General features: G+C 52.1%; 2 protein-coding genes across 2 annotated transcripts; both read left to right on the top strand.

Moving 5' to 3' along the window:
- Positions 1–557: 557 nt before the first annotated feature.
- On the top strand, positions 558–11,026 carry TERF2 (telomeric repeat binding factor 2). The gene is made up of 10 exons (XM_048516272.1): positions 558–782; positions 2,626–2,709; positions 3,260–3,390; positions 4,392–4,478; positions 5,626–5,772; positions 6,293–6,435; positions 7,055–7,438; positions 8,495–8,571; positions 9,044–9,099; positions 10,503–11,026. Exons 1-10 carry the CDS (start codon positions 572–574, stop codon positions 10,659–10,661), a joined length of 1,479 nt encoding a protein of 492 aa, XP_048372229.1. The 5' UTR covers positions 558–571; the 3' UTR covers positions 10,662–11,026.
- A 1,011-nt stretch (positions 11,027–12,037) lies between these two features.
- TMED6 (transmembrane p24 trafficking protein 6) lies at positions 12,038–15,575 on the top strand. The gene is made up of 4 exons (XM_048516276.1): positions 12,038–12,253; positions 14,162–14,288; positions 14,853–15,004; positions 15,318–15,575. The coding sequence occupies exons 1-4, from the start codon at positions 12,038–12,040 to the stop codon at positions 15,540–15,542; spliced, it is 720 nt and encodes a 239-aa protein (XP_048372233.1). The 3' UTR covers positions 15,543–15,575.
- The last annotated feature ends 257 nt before the right edge of the window (positions 15,576–15,832 follow it).

The following is a 15,832-nucleotide window of genomic DNA, read 5'->3' as shown; positions in this document are numbered from 1 at the left end:
TCAGGTGTCATTCTGCCACAGGAAGAGAGGTCCTGGGAACAGGGATCCTCAGGAGGGCGCTAATGGCCGGGGCAGAAAAACCTACGACGACCCTCAGCTTCTTCGCCAGCGCCCTTCGGGCGGACAGGGGTCTCCATCTCCTGGCAATTTTCTGCAGGTTTCGGTGTCCGGACCCCAGCTGGACTGGCAGGGAAGGTCTGCTGCAAGGCAAAGCGGAGGAGGCTGCATTCAGTCCCTGCTCCTGAGTAGACACGCCCGGGCTTAGCAGTGCGAGCAGCGTCGCCTGTCGTCGGGGCCGGAAGAGACGGCGGCGTCTTCAGAGCGGGACCAATTCGCACAAGACCTGCTTACTAAAGGCGGCGAGAAGGCTCGACGCAGCACACTCGCCGCCGGGCAGCCCTCACAACAACCCCGCCATGTAGGCCTGTAGCCCCGCCCCGCCTGCCCGCACTGACCAGGCTGGGCGCGTCTCCGCGGCCGCCAGAGCCCCGCCCTCCCGCCAGCGCGGAATGAAGGCGACCTTCGCGCGCGTGACGCAGCCCGAGCGCGCCGGACCAGTGCACCCTGGGAAATGGAGTCCGGGGGCGGGGCGTCGCCTTCCGGCGGCATGGCGCGAAACGGCGGCGGCGGGCGTGGCTGGGCGATGGCGGCGCAGGGGCGCGGGCGGGCGCTGGACGAGGCGGTGGGGCGCTGGGTGGTGCTCTTCTACTGCCACCGCGCCGTCCGGGCCTTCCGCGCGGGGGACAGCCGCGACTTCCGCCAGCTGCGGGACATCCTCAACGGTGCGTGGCCGGCGGGGAGGGAGGGAGGGAGGGAGGGAGGGAGGGGGGCGGTGCCGGCGCTCCGGCTTCCCTCCTCCTCCTCCTCCTCCTCCTCCTCCTCCTCACAGCTGGCCCCGAACCCTCGAAGCCGCGGGCAGGAGCCCCCCTCTCCCCCCCCCTCGCGAAGAGGCGGCAAGCGGGAGGGGGGGTATCAAAGGCCCGGGCTAAAGCAGAGGCACAGCCCCCCCGCCCCCCCGCCCCCCCCCCCCCACGCGCATCTCCGGCGGCCAAAGTTTGCGTTTCCCATTTTTCTGCCTTTTTCCAAACCCAAATCATTAAAAAAACAACACCTTTTTGTTGGGTTTTGCGCCCTCGTCCATCCCTGGTTGCCCAGCAGTCCAGCCCAGTTGCAGTGTTTCCACTGGGGGTCGGGGGTGGTCTTTGGATCCAGAGGGACCCCCCCCCCCCATCAGGCTCAGGGTGTTTCATCTGGGGCTGCTCGCACCCCACTGTGACAGAGCGACTCTGTGTGGGTGGGGGGGTTGCATGCCCCCCAAAACCCCAATTCTGTCTGTTGTGTGTCTTGTGCCCCTCCCGGGCCCCTTCTTGCTCTCCCCACCCCCAGTGATGCAAAGCAGAGAGGCGCCAGTGGCGCACGGGCAGCAGCTTTGCCTGGGCTGAAGGGCTGGGCAGTGAATGGGCCAGGCGGCAGGCCCTGGTGTCAGGCTGGCTTGTTCTGTGCTTTATTCTGTCTGCATTTAGCTGCAAAACTGACGCACCCCCAACTGTTCGAGCAAGCAGCCGGTGTGCACGCTGTTGGGCGAGAACGGCAGGCTCTCGTTTTCAAACAGTGGTTTCCATAAGTAGTTGCGGTGTAGTGGGTATGTCTCTTTAAGAGGCTGGTGTTTAAGGATAGTAAGGGATGGGAGCGTATGCAGCTGTTGGGATGTGTTTTACATTGTTTTGGCTGAGCTTGAATAAAGAGGCTAAACATAAGACTTGGAGGGCTTATTGCAAACACATAACAGTAGTTCCCAGCTGCAGTGGCGTAGTGGTTAAGAGCAGGTGCATTCTAATCTGGAGGAACCGGGTTTGTTGCCCTGTTCTACCGCTTGAGCTGTGGAGGCTTATCTGGGGAATTCAGATTACCTTGCGTACTCCCACACACGCCAGCTGGGTGACCTTGGACTAGTCACAGATTTTTGGAGCTCTCTCAGCCCCACCCACCTCACAGGGTGTTTGTTGTGAGGGGGGAAGGAGATTGTCAGCCCTTTTGAGTCTCCTGCAGGAGAAGAGGAGGAATTTGGATTGATATCCCCTCTTTCTCTCCTGTAGAAGAGGGGATGTCCACCCAAACTCCTCCTCTTCTCCTTCCTCTTCTATTTTTAAACGTGTTGCTGTCTCTCAGACTCTCAAGGCTAGCAGTCCAGGGATTAGGATTGAGAATGTCTCAATTGTGTGTCCAAGAAGTTGTGCATGTGTCTTCCACAACAATTCTGTGGAGCAAACTGTTGGTACAGCATGGAGCATCTTTTGAGTGGGCTTCTATGGTATATTTCCTTCAAGGGCTGGTCTATTGTGAGCATGGGAGTTTTTTCTCTGTTTGGGAAGGATAGCTTCTGACAGAGCACGGGATGGATTTCTGGGTGATCTTGCTGAAGCCAGCAGTGGGGTAGGTTTCACATTCATGGCCTGGAAAAATGGCTGAGGTGGAACGGCAGCCTGTATGTTCATGCACAAACACTGTCACATGCAAGAAGCAGCACATTAAGAGAGCCGTGTGTTCCCCTGCTGAGCCCCTGGGCCGTGTATGGCCTTTGGCTTTGTGGCTGCTTAACTAACAGCCTGCCTTGCATTCCTGCAGCTGTCCTCGTGCGGCCCTTGGCTCTGGAACAACACATCCACCTTCAGCTGCGGATTGTCCAGCTTCTCTCCCGACTTGAAGAGAGTGAGTTCAGGCTGGAGGGGCTCCTGGGGTGCTTTCTTTTTTTTTTCCATTGAAAGATGCCCTTGGGCAGTTTTGGGAGGAGGCGACTTGGGCTGGCAAACATTGAGCCAACTGTAGCCCTCAGCCGTAACCCTACTACAGTATCCCAACAAAAGAAAGGAACAGTTGGGAAAAGAGTGGGAGAAACTCAAAGAAGAGAAGGACCACTGGTGGGCCACTGCGAGTAGCAGAGAGCTGGACTAGATGGACTCTGGTCTGATCCAGCTGGCTTGTTCTTATGTTCTTAGGTTCTAAGGACCAGATGCTTCCCATTTCAGTTGAGAGTTTGCAGTCAAAACAGTGGCTTTTGGGTGTAATGGCTGCAAGGTCTAAGGCTTCCAATTGTTAGGTGCCTTTTTGCTTGACAACACATATTCCGTGCACAAATTTATGCTTACAGGATGGATGCTTCATTTGGTAGGGAGGGAGGGTGTGTGCAGAGAGAGAGAGATGCTGTATTGAAATGAAATTTTTGTGGCATATTCTGGAATATTCTTTCTGTGTGTGGTAGACTGGATTACCGATTCAGAGGCTGAGCAGGCACCTTTTGAAAGTGCCCTTGCCTTTCTGGAGACCCTGAAGTCGGAGCACCAGCTGAACGAGGCAGTCTTAAAGAACCTGACAAGCAAAATACAGGAAACAGTAAGAAGGAAGATGTTCTTTTCTTTGGAGGGTGTTTGTTGTTTTCCATTTAACTCACAAGTGTGTTCAGGTCAGTGCCTGTAGTTTTGTGTCCCAAGGGCTATAATCAAGAGGGAGAAGAGAGAGCTTTTATTAGGACAATAATCTAAAACTCGAACTTTGCTTTTTTGATGGTTCTCTCTGCAACCCAAAGAACCAACTAAAATTATGAGACCAAAAGACTTCTCACAAGCTTGCAGACATACACATGAGCATTGCCTAGTTGTTTATGGCATGTTGGGAGAATGACGAGAGCAACTCATGTTAATAAAGTTACTGGCCTGTAAAATACTGGGTTTTGAAGCCACCTTTTCCCTAAGATAAAGTTCTCATCTTCAGACCTTGAAGAGTCCAGGCAGGACCTCCCTGTTGTTCTAGGGCAGTGGTGGCGAACCTTTGGCATTCCAGATGTTATGGACTACAATTCCCATCAGCCCCAGCCAGCATGGCCAATTGGCCATGCTGGCAGGCTGATGGGAATTGTAGTCCATAACATCTGGAGTGCCAAAGGTTTGCCACCACTGTTCTAGGGCTACCATTTTTTTTTTAAGTCAAGGGCAGAGACTTCTGAGGTCTTTTAGAAATGCTTGTATTGCTGTAATGTCAGAGGAGCCAGTGGCAGCCTGTTACTGGTAAGCTTTGGTTTAAATCCTGGGGATCAGATTTCTGTGCTTCTGACCGTGTGGCTTATAACTGTCCTTACAAGGGGGCTTGGAATGAACTGCAGGAACTGAAGCTGATCTGCGGCCTGAGAGAGCACAGGCAGGCGCCTCCCCAGCACTCGGCTTCCAGCGGGAGGCCAAGGGTTGAGCAGGAAACTCCCTGCAGGGCGGCGGAAGGGGGTCCCTCGGAGGACCAGTCTGTGTGTGTGTGTGTGGGGGGTGTTTCCAAGGAAATAGATCCTTGGCTAGTATATCTTTTGGATTGTTAAAACGCTCTCCATTATTTTCTTGCTTCTGTAGGCTGTCATTGCCTGCGTGAAGAACCAGGAGTTTGAAAAAGCCAGCCAGCTTCTGAAGACACAGATGTCGCAGGACCCAGACACCCAGGTGAGTGTTGAGGAGGTGAGACCAGGCCGTTCCTTCACCCACAAATCCAAACTTAGCATGCTTAGATAGCTTAGTGGCGATATGGAGACCCAGGATAAAATGGTCTTTTTCTGAGGAGACCCCCCCCCCCCCAGTTTTTCTGATGGGAAATTTCGAGGGGAGCACTGGGGGGGAACTCTTACACTGTAGACATCTATACCTTTCCCAGCATTTTTCTTTTTCTGTTGCTTTAATGAAAATGTAGACAACGGTGTGCTGCAATGTACTTTGTGAAAGAACTCAGTGTTTTCAGAGTTGCACACTTTAGCTTAATGCCCAGACATGCTGGTAGGTTTACCTGCTGTGCTTTTTTGGTGCAGGTAATAAACGACCTTTGCTTTACTGCAGAATGTGTGGTTTTTTTGCCTTCAATTTTAATTTTTCTCAAGTGACAAAAATAAAAGATACATGTGCTATAGTGGCAGAGGGTACAGCAGCAAATTGTAACTCTTAAGAACTGAATGCACTTGAAAATTTTCTTACAGAAAATGAAGATATTTATACTTTTTAATTCCACAAAAATACCAAATAGTACAATTTTATGGATTGAATTAGTTGTAAATTATACATTTTGTGTTGTTAACTCAGTAAAAGGTTTAAGTTTGATTGGAAATTAAGAATTCCACATATTTCCATTTCCTGCCAAATTACTGTTTTTGCGGGCTTCAGATTTTTCGGAAATTTTCCATCTTCTTTGCTAAGAGGGCTACGAGTCTGCAGGCTCACCTACCTTTTGCACCTCATATCTCTGCTGTCACCATGATTCCCAAACCTTTGGGAAATAAGTGCAAAACTGCACATGTGGTCTGGCACTTGTGTTCTGAGTTTAAGATTCCCCAGTTAGTGAAGTGGGGGCAGAGAGGAAGATGCTACTTCCACTGTCATAAGAACATAAGAACAAGCCTGCTGGATCAGACCAGAGTCCATCTAGTTCAGCTATCTGCTACTTGCAGTGGCCCACCAGGTGCCTCTGGGAGCTTACATGCAGGATGGTGAAAGCAATGGCCTGCTGCTGCTGCTGCTGCTGCTGAGCACCTGGTCTGCTAAGGCCTTTGGAACCTCAGATCAAGGAGGATCAAGATTGTCCCCTTCGTTTCCTTTTTTCTAGGACACCAGATTGGCCTTGGAGACCATCGTCCAGGAGAGGAACTTCTCTCATTCGATCATCTTGAACTTCTCCTTCAGGGGCTTCCAGCAACAAGTTCTTGCATACTTGGAAGACTACCTGGATGACTCTGAGCCCTTCCTCCTTCAGGTAAGCATCCTTCTGCTCCTTTTTGTTTCCTGGGCTCAGCCCTGATGAAGTTGCATGAAGTTGCCTTACACAGGTGCAGACTTGTGGTCTGGCATCAAGGTCAATATTGTCAACCCAGGTTATTGGGCACAAAATGGTCTTTCACATCCTGGGCTATTTGAGTCCTTTAAACTGGAGACTCTGGGTACTGAACTTGGGGCCCTCCACGTGCCGAGCGGAGACTCTGCCACTGAGCCACAACCCTTCCTGGCTACATGCCAGGAATGCAGGCTGCTGTTGGAGACCCAGTTCCCATAGCGGAAGTATCACCCTTCCAGCTGTCTGGCTGGCTCTGGACTTGTTCTTGGGGGCCATCTTAGGAAGGCCATGGTGAGTTCCGGAGATCTTTCCCAGTGAGCCAGGGTGCCTTCCAACACCTTGGTCCCAGGTTGCATGGGGCATGCGTGCAGAACTAGAAAACAAGAGTGAACGAAAAGAGCTTTTCCTGTGAGTGGGTGTATCTGTCTGCTCTCTGTTTAAGATGGCACAACAGAACTTGGCGGCTGTGCAGGCACCCAGGCTCAGTCTCTCAGGAACATCCAGCAAGGGGAGTGTGGCTGCAGAGCAGATGGTAACAGCAGAGACTCCTGGAGCGTCCCGAGGGTCTCCCCTGACCTCAGGCAGGTGAGTAACCTGGGGCAACAGAACAGCCCAGGGGTCAGTAAGTGTGAGGTTGTGTTTCTTTCCGGCCAGTTTGGTCGAAAAGTTTGGCTGTGTTTGACTCCAAACCAAAATGTTTTAATTGTTTCAACCCATTTGTATGCCTTCTTCCTCAGAAAACATGTTGGTTACATAATGTGAAAACCCGCCCTTTAGTCTTGGTGGTTTGGATCATAATTTCAGATGGTCTTGAGTAAATTAGTTGCCCTCATTAAAGGTTCTTGAATGTAAACTTCAGGAAATCCAGCACAAAAGGAGAATGGGATCGCTGGGTACCTGTAAAAAGTACTCACGTCTCAGGAGCAGCAGGAGCCAAAGGAATGGGGGAACCCTGGGACTCGGGCTGGGCCACTGAAAAGCTGCAGCACATTTTTGCGTCCAAGTTTGTGAAGCAACAGACCGCCTTAGCTTTGCAGCCTCGCTCTGCTGCAGGGAACTGGTGCTCCTTTCCATTCTATCTGAGAAAGGGCTCTGTAGGTCAAAACCTTCTTGGAACTTTTGGCAGGTGGAGCAGCCTAGCTCACTAGTGGGGAGAGAAGCCACCTCTGAGACCCTCCCCCCTGCTGAGGTTCTGTTTTTGCAGGTGCGCCCCCAGGAGGCCAGCGTTCCACAACCTGTCTGATCTGAGAGCGGCATTCAAGGCCCTCTATGGCTCTGCAGGCGCAGATGCTGCTTTTTCCAGACTGGATGAGACAGACTGGATTTGCCCAACGCAGATTTCGCTGCCCCACCAAGTGACGCATCGGAGGAAAGAGAAGTCTGCCCCTGGGTCGCCTTCCTCCGTTCAGAAGAGGAAATGCCTGGTGACCGTCAGCAGCCTGGTCAAGGGGTTTGAGACTGCCTGCTCGTGTGGCTTGTGTGCCCAGGTGGACGTGACGCAGGAGCCACTGGCGGCTCCGGCTGCCCAGCCTGCAGAGCCTGCAGAGCCTGAAACACCCAGCCGGCCACGTGGTTCCTGGTTTCCAAGGTGAGAGAGGAGTTCTGAGCTTGGGATGTTGGGGAGCTGGAGTTATTAACAACAACAACCACCTTTATTTGGCATTTAAAAATAGGTTCTAGAGCGTTGCCAGACATTTTTGAAATACAAATCAAGAGTACATTCAAAGTGCAGACAGGAAGACTGTATATAGCAGTATACATTACTTAGAAAGTTCTGTCACTTGTAAAAGAAATTTTGCTTTTTCCAAGAGCATGACATCTGTGTTGTTTAACAGAAGCTCCACAACAGAACAGTCAGAGTCACTTTCAGATTTGTCTAGGGCCAGCCTGGGAGAGAAATTCCTGATGCCCACATATCTCGGACAGTCAAGAATAATGTGAGCAAGAGTCTCCACTTGATTTTTACAGTGTGGACAACCCGATCCTGGAGAGGGATGGAGGGAGCTGGAGCGTTGTGGTGGTTAGCACCATGAGATGTGAGCTAGAAGTTGCTGGTTTCCAGTCTCACCTTAACCAGGAAGCTGTTGGGTGGTGTGCTTCAGTAAAATATGGACTACATATTTCCTGATGTAAGGAACACTGCAGGAGACCTTGTAGTGCGTATTGAGCACTTGGAAACAGACGCCACACAAAACTATGCACCACTGCTGTCTGATAAGGCAGAAGCATCTCCCGTTCTTCTAAGTGTGTTTGGTGTCTCTGGAAAAAGGGTTAGGTCTTGGGTAGCCCACCTGTGGGCAACAGATAAGGAAATGCCCTTTGGGTGATACATAACAGGCCATAAGGCAAGAAAGCAAATGGACTCTGAGCAGAGGAGGCCGGCCAAAAGACTTCTGTTGGGGAAAATGCACCTTGGGGCTCTTTGGAGGCACCTGGCAGCTTCTCTATGCCAGCCCTTGACAAGGGAGTCCTTGGCTGCTTGTTTCACGTGCTTGCGATTGCTCTGCAAGTTTGATCTCCATCGGCTTCCTCTCACCCCCACCCCACATTTGTGGGCGTGTGTGTATAAACCCAGGCTTGATGTCACTCACGCAGAGTGCAGCACCGTCCTTCAGTGCAGCTTCTGTCCCTCTGTTGAATGCAGGCAGACCGAGTCCAGCGCCAACCCCGAGCAAGAAGAGAAGGACACCTGGAGTGAGGAGGACGAGCTCTTCGACTGTGGTGAGTGCTGCTGGTGGGCGGGGCCAGGCTGGCTGCCTCTACGGCTTCTCCAGGCCCAGCGGAAGAAGCTGCTCTGGGGCAGAGTCCTGTGGGGGAAGGGCACCATTGCCCAGGAGCAGGAGGAGTCACTCCCTGCCTGGGATGCTAGCGGGAGCAGGCTGCACCCAAGCCACCCCCCTCAAGATCGCTGGGGGCTGCAGGCAATTGCCTGTCGAGGTTGGGGGTGGGGGCAAGGTTTTATCCAGTCTGGCATTCTCAGATCAGGTGCGGAAGAGACAGGGTCTTTTCAGTGGCTTACTTGGGAAGGTACCAAATACCTTCAGAAAAGTCTGGCTTAGAGTTATTTTAACTAACATACAAAGCAGCTGCTGTCTGTGTCCACCCACCCCCCTTCCCCACCCGTTAGTCTGTCTGCTGCCTGCAGAGGAGGAAGGTTGTTGCTTTGGAGTGGCTAACTGGATTTCTCTTCCAGCGTCTTCTGGGGGAGACAGCTCCATGACTTCGTCCACGTTTGGAACAAAAAAACAGGTAACTGCAGGACAGCCCTGCAAGAGCTCAGACTTGGTGACCCACAGGCCAGGCTTGCCAGATGCCCTTCCGAAAGGCGAGCGGTTCTTTCACCCCGCCCTTTCCCACCCGAAGATCTAAGTGCAGCGGAAGTAACTTGTTTCTGCAGTGGAAAATAGTCCCTGGTGTTTTGGGCGAGAGGAGGGTGGGGAGGAATGTTCCTGTCCTTCCGTATCCTGCAAAGGAGTTGCTGGTCGGACTGCAGTTACTGCGCACAGTCTCTGAGGCTGCCAGCGCAGAGTCTCTTGCTATATGGCGCCGCAGCAGCAACGTATCTCATTCTGCTGCTCCTCCTCCTGCTCTGGTCTCTCCGGCCCGCCTAAGCGAAAAGCCCAGCTGTGGCCCCTCCCACTCGCCTTCCCAGAGCAGCCCCCCAGGTCCCCAGCAGTGGCAGCCTCCGCCTGTTCCCTGGGAGAAGCAGCCCCATCCACGGCTTTCCTGGCTTCTCACCCCCCCGGCCCCCGGCCCTGTGCTTTGGCCCCTGGAAGGAGGATCCGAGCACACACTCCACCGCCAGCATCCACACGCCTCCCAAAACCACCCCAGATGAGCAGGTGTGAACTCCAGCAGCTGGTTCTCGTGCAGAGAGCTCCCAGCGAGCGGGAGGCAGGGAGGAGGGAGCAAGGGGCAGGCAAAGCTCCAGTCAGGCTGGCTGCGAAGCAACGCTGCCTCAGCATGTGCTCATTCACGGCCCTGCTGCTCTCGTCCCCTCCAAGACACCGTGCCTGCGAGGCGGACTTTCGAAGCCACATCCGCGGCCTGTGATCCTCCCTCCCCACATCAAGGCCCTCTTGCCGTTCAGCCAAATTCCTCTGGGTTAACCCCCTCCTTCTCCCCCCTTCGTGGGGGGCAAGGGGAGGGAGGCTGAGGAAATGCACGGCATTCTTAGAATGATGCTGCCCCATCAGGCAGGAGGAGGGTTGGAGACAACAAAGAAGGTCCAGGAAGTGGTAGTGGATGAATCACAATTCTACTCAGATCTTTTGGTGGGACAGGCAGTTTCTGAGTGCTTCTTGGCCATAAGGAGCATCCCTCCAAGGGGCCTTGAAGGTCCCAGCAAGGGCGTTGCATCTGTATTCTAAATAACATGGTAAAGGAGGAGCCCAGCATAGGAGGAGGGGGGTCCTGCCAGTAGCTCCCTTGATTCAGTGGCCTGAAGTCTGAGCCACAGATTTCCCAGCTTGCATTCAGCTCTCCTGTGTGTTGCATCACTTCTTTTAAAAAGCTATTTGTAAATGGCAGGGGGGAGGGGGGGAAGGCCAGGCTACTTAGCTTTGGGAACAGAATAAGCCACGATGTGCTTGAGAAGGCCGGGTTCAGCCCCGGGAACATTTCCCCAACGGTCTCTGTCCTTCATTTCACAGAAGTGGACCGAAGAAGAGACAGAGTGGATCAGGGCTGGTGTGAAGAAGTACGGCGAAGGGAACTGGAAAGCGATTTCCCAGGCTTATAACTTCAAGAAACGCACTCCAGTTATGATCAAGGACCGCTGGCGGACCATGAAGAAACTGGGTCTCACCTGAACTCAGGGCTGCTGCGATCAGCACGCGTGCTTGTGTTTGTGTGTGTGCGCAAGGGGTGGATCAGCAAGGCTGCTTCTGGGAGGCCACGCCCTTGGGCTGATGAGCTGGCAGCTGAACGGCCCTGCAGGCGCACCTGGGCCTTTGGTCTCTGGTCCTGGAAACAGCGCCTTCTCCTCTGCGCGCCGCAGGCCACGGTTGGGTCTCCGTTTCCAGTTGAATGACAGTTTTTTTTGGTCAGGACTATTTGGTTTCTACTTTGTGGTGAACTTCAGCAGGACTCCAACGTTTAAAAGTTGAAAAGAAAGACATTTGGAGAATTGTTATTTAATATTGTACATTTTGAAAAATAAAGTTCTATTTTCTGATCTCTGCTTAGAATTGTGGACCCTTTTCCCAAGAGACAGACGAGCAGCTGCTCCCATCCCTCAGGGGTGTACAAAGCTCCGCTGCTCAGAGCAAGGCAGCCCCTGCAAGTGCCAGGGCTCTCGTGGGAGGGCGCATTTGGTTTCATCCCTTGGGGTGCTATTTCTGTGGGTGTTGCGTGGGCGCATCCCATTCAGGTACGTTAGGGGTGAGTAGTGTGGTGGCCAAGTTTGCAGATGATACCAAATTATGTAGGGTGGTGAGAACCACAAAGGATTGCAAAGAGCTCCAAGCGGACCTTGATAAATTAGGTGAGTGGGCTAAGAAATGGCAAATGCAGTTCAATGTAGCAAAATGTAAAGTGATGCACATAGGGGCAAAAAAACCCCAAACTTCACATACAAGGGCCAGTGCTATGAGTCACAGACCAGAAAGGGATTTGGGCGTCTTAGTTGATAGTTCCATGGGAATGTCAACTCAATGCATGGCAGCTGTGAAAAAGGCAAACTCTATGCTGGGGATAATTAGGAAAGGAGTTGATAATAAAACTGCAAGGATTGTCATGCCCTTATATAAAGCAGTGGTGCGGCCGCGCAGGTACCCCTGTGCTCAGTTCACCAATAATTGGCGCATCTCAAAAAGGATATCGAAGAGATAGAAAAAGTGCCCAATCCAGACTGAGCAGAGCTGCAAAGAGCCGTAGCTCATGATGAATGCTGCCGCCTAGGAGTCCCACTCAGGTGGGGGAGGGGGGGCCTGCGTGCCTCAGGACAGACCTCTGTGTCCCACCCTAGCTGTGGTCTGTAGAGAATCAGGCTGCGAAAGGTCCCACGTGCAATCCGTGGCGGTTTCATTCCTAAGATGTCCTGGTCTAGCCTTCAGCCAATAGCCAGCCAATCAAATACTGGGCGTGAGAAGGGAGGTTAATGATTGACGCTGCCCTGGCCCTCGGGGCTTTCCCGGCTCTGCTGCTCCACTCCGGCCCTGCTGCCAGCTGGCTGCTTGGAGCTGACATGCATCCCCTGCTCTCTGTGGCTGCGGTTGTGGGGTTGTTGAGTGGACTGGGGCTGGCTGATGCCCGCAAGACGGAGCCGCTGAGCAGGTCCAGTGACCAGCCTCTCTTCCGTGGAGCAGATCGCTACGACTTCGCTATTGTCATCCCTGCGGGGGGCATTGAGTGCTTCTGGCAGTTTGCGCATCAGAGCGGCCAGTTCTACTTCAACTATGAGGTTGGTGCCTGGGCGGGAGGGGGACAGGAGAGGTGGCCAAGGGCCCTCTGGGGGCTGCTCAGCTGCTTCTCAGGCAAACAGCAGGACTTCTGCCCCAGGGAAGGCGAGAGAACTGGAGAGGTGGGCTACAAGAGCAGTAGTAATGCCCACCAAAGAACCTCATTTTGAACTGCAGGGTATGCACTGGACACATCTGATGCCGACTAGCCAGTTCCTTGGAAAAACAGCCAGGACCCGGGGGTGGGTGGGTGGGTGCAGCCGTTGGGAAGCCAGAGACAGCAGCATGTCTTTCGAACCATGTCCTCACTCCTACCTTGGCACAATTAACATCAGTCAGCTTCTGTTTCTAACTGCTCTCCTAGTATTGTTTGACCGTGACTGGTAAAGGTTATAATCCCCTTTGCAAAACTATGATGTACGCAAAAGACCATTTGCTATATATTACTAGAACGCAATATTTTATTAGAACAGTATATGAATATCCACATTTTTGTGTCTTTTGTCCCTCACTACATAGCTGGAAGGAAAATGAAATGTGGCAGGAATGTTCTCTCAGTTGCCAGGTACAAGACTGGAATCTTGAAGCGTCCTTACCTTAAACTTACTGCCAGGTGCCTGTTTGCACAAACCTGGCTGAAGGCAGGGCTGACTCAGGCACCTTGGCTGTTCACGCGGAACCCTTATCAGCCACAAGGACACGCAAAACCAGTCTGCAGCAGAGGGTGGGGGTGGGGAACTACTGTTTCAGCCTCCCTGCAGATTGCCAAGGGACTGCTGTACAGATGAGTGGACAGGCCAGAAGGAAAGATTGCCTTTTGAAGCCAATGTTGGCCAGAGGCAGGACCCTGCTATCTCTGGCTACCAGCTTACACTCATACTGAGAGGAGGGCGTACACTTTGTTTGGAGCAAGTGCAGAGAAGTCAGAAATGTGAAGCTGCAATCTCAGCCGCAGGCTGCAGTGCCTTCCCCCTGCAACCAGGTTTCCTCGTTTACCGGCAGTTCAGCACATCACTTGATGTGTGGCTCTGAATCACAAAGTTGGAAGAGACCCCAAGGGCCATCAACCCCCTGTAATGCAGGAACACACAATCAAAGCACTCCTGACAGATTAGAAAGCTGGGCCAAAACAAGCAAAATGAATTTCAGCAGAGATAAATGTAAGATTCTACACTTGGGCAGAAAAAAATGAAATGCACAGATATAGGATGGGGGACACCTGGCTTGACAACACTTCACGTGAAAGGAATCTGAGAGTCTTAGTAGATCGCAAGCTGAACAGGAGCCAGCAATGTGATGCAGTGGCCAAGAAAGCCAATGTGATTCTGGCCTGTATCAATAGTATAGTGTCTAGATCAAGGGATGTAATTGCACCTCTCTATTCTGCATTGGTTAGACCTCACCTGGAATATTGTGTACAGTTCTGGGCACCGCAATTCAAGAAGGATATTGACAAGCTGGAACAGGTCCAGAGGAGGGCAACCAAAATGGTAAAAGGTCTGGAATCCATGCCCTGTGAGGAGAGACTTATGGAGCTGGGGATGTTTTGACTAGAGAAGCAGAGGTTAAGAGGTGACATGATAGCCATGTTTAGATATTTGAAAGGATGTCATCTTGGTGAGGGAGCAAGCTTGTTTTCTGAGACTAGAGCCAGGAGTAATGGCTTGAAGGTGAAGGAAAAGAGATTCCATCTAAACATAAGGAAATCTTGGGGGTTGGACTTGCTGGCCCTTGTGACCAGTTCCAATTCTATTATTCTATTCCATGGCCAGGCAACAGATGTGAAGGGAAACAAAAGAGCATTTCCCAAGGAACGGGTGCCTGGAATCGCTCCTGATAGGCAAACTGCAGGAGCGGCAACTCTGTCGAAATCGCTCCCACAGCCCTTGTCTTCTGCCTCTTGATTGCAGGTGCAGTGGACTTCCGGGCTGGGCAATGACAGACACATCTTGGCCACTGCAAACGATCCCAACAGCCTTCATCTCGGCTCCTCCGAGGATATACGAGGGCAGATCAACTTCCCAACCAAGGAGACAGGTGCTGTGCTTTTGCCCTAGAGCCTAAATGCAGCAGCTGCAAACCCCATCTCTGCCCTCCCTCAAGGCCTGGTGGGCTACAGATAGGTTTGCTCAGCCATGGAGACAGGAGCCTGGAAACCCTCAAGGCTGCAGGGGTGATTTGAAAGAACTGACAGGCCTTCCAGAACGTTGTTTTTTTTGCACAAAGCCCAGCCATCCTTTCTTTTCCCCAAGGAAACTTCTAAACTATTTACGTTTGCCTCAGATGCAGGCCACAACTGCCTTGTTCTCTTGTTTAAAGTTTTCTTGGCTGATTTGCAGGAGAGAAAGATGAGGAGCAGGCTGAAGGCTTAGGAAGTCTCAGACAACATGGAGCAGAGTTCTGATCTGATCTTTGCAAACTGGGGCAGATTCCGCATAGGCCAAAAACAGCGGTGTGAAAACAGTGTAAAAGGGTTCATACCATTTTCACACTGCTGTTTTTGGCCCAAGCAGAATCCGCCTAGGAGGCAGCAACATTGCAGCTCAAAGGGGACAAGCAGCCAGCCTCATGGCACCATATGACACTCACCTTCTCATGCAGGTTTTTACCAGCTGTGCCTGAGCAATCGTTACAACCACTTTGGCTCTGTGCAAGTTTATCTCAGCTTTGGGGTCTTCTATGATGGCTTCGACTTACAAAATGCACCTGAACTTCAGAGGAAAAGGTTCAACGACACACTGGAGGCAATTGAGGTAATTATTTTAAACCCCAACCACATCAAAACTGGTAGAAGGTACTTGAAAGTCAGAGTATGGTAACTCTAAACTTGCCTTTAGTAGAGGGGAAAACCCCACCAGAGTAGCCTGGATAGTTTTGGTCTTTCTAATTCTGGAGTTCAGGAAAAGGAACACACCTGCTTCCCCAGACCGTCCCTAAAGGGGAGGGAGCACAAGGAAAAAGTCCATAGGGGGGTGGTATGTGGCTCATAGCCTAAGCTTGGTCCCACTAAAAACACAGCTAGTGAGCGCTGGGGGCCAAAACTGACCAGCTCTTGCTCTGCTACAGGCAAGCACCCAGAAGGTGACCGGCCAGGTCTTCCACATGTGGCGCTTCTATAACTTTGCTAGGATGAGGAAGGGGGTGGATTACTTCCTCGTCCAGGCCAACTACAACTACGTCAACTGGTGGTCAGCAGCCCAGACGGTGGCCATCGTCCTTTCTGGGGTCCTGCAGCTGTACTTCCTCAAGCGCCTCTTCACAGCGCAGGCTGCCAACAAGCCGCCCTGCTAGACCTTCACGGAGCAGCCGGAACACTCCCCTGATCAACTTGCATGATGTTGGCAATCCTTCTGGTTTCAACCCATGTTACAAATATAGACTGTTTGATGATAATCTACCCGTTACAAATAAGGGTGAAATATGTACACACACACGCGAGCACTTGGGTCCCTTGAGAACTAGCCTTTCTATGCCATTAAGCAAATGTGGCTGCTGCAAATGGAGAAACAAAGGAATGTTCTAACTGCCTTTTTCCCAGGGAGGGGGAAAAAAAGCTGCATCCTAATTAGTGTCAAGACAAC

This window comes from Sphaerodactylus townsendi, linkage group LG14, assembly GCF_021028975.2.
Source record: "Sphaerodactylus townsendi isolate TG3544 linkage group LG14, MPM_Stown_v2.3, whole genome shotgun sequence".
Lineage (NCBI taxonomy): Eukaryota > Metazoa > Chordata > Lepidosauria > Squamata > Sphaerodactylidae > Sphaerodactylus > Sphaerodactylus townsendi.
This window is presented reverse-complemented; position numbering and strand designations above follow the sequence as displayed.

Excerpts from the sequence above, each read along its gene's own strand:
- TERF2 (XM_048516272.1), top strand. The coding sequence starts at position 572 with ATGGAGTCCGGGGGCGGGGCGTCGCCTTCCGGCGGCATGGCGCGAAAC. Across the intron at positions 2,710-3,259 it reads TCTCTCCCGACTTGAAGAGA|ACTGGATTACCGATTCAGAG; the intron begins GTGAGTTCAGGC and ends TGTGTGTGGTAG. Across the intron at positions 7,439-8,494 it reads CGTGGTTCCTGGTTTCCAAG|GCAGACCGAGTCCAGCGCCA; the intron begins GTGAGAGAGGAG and ends TGTTGAATGCAG.
- TMED6 (XM_048516276.1), top strand. The coding sequence starts at position 12,038 with ATGCATCCCCTGCTCTCTGTGGCTGCGGTTGTGGGGTTGTTGAGTGGA. Across the intron at positions 14,289-14,852 it reads CTTCCCAACCAAGGAGACAG|GTTTTTACCAGCTGTGCCTG; the intron begins GTGCTGTGCTTT and ends CTTCTCATGCAG. Across the intron at positions 15,005-15,317 it reads ACACACTGGAGGCAATTGAG|GCAAGCACCCAGAAGGTGAC; the intron begins GTAATTATTTTA and ends GCTCTGCTACAG.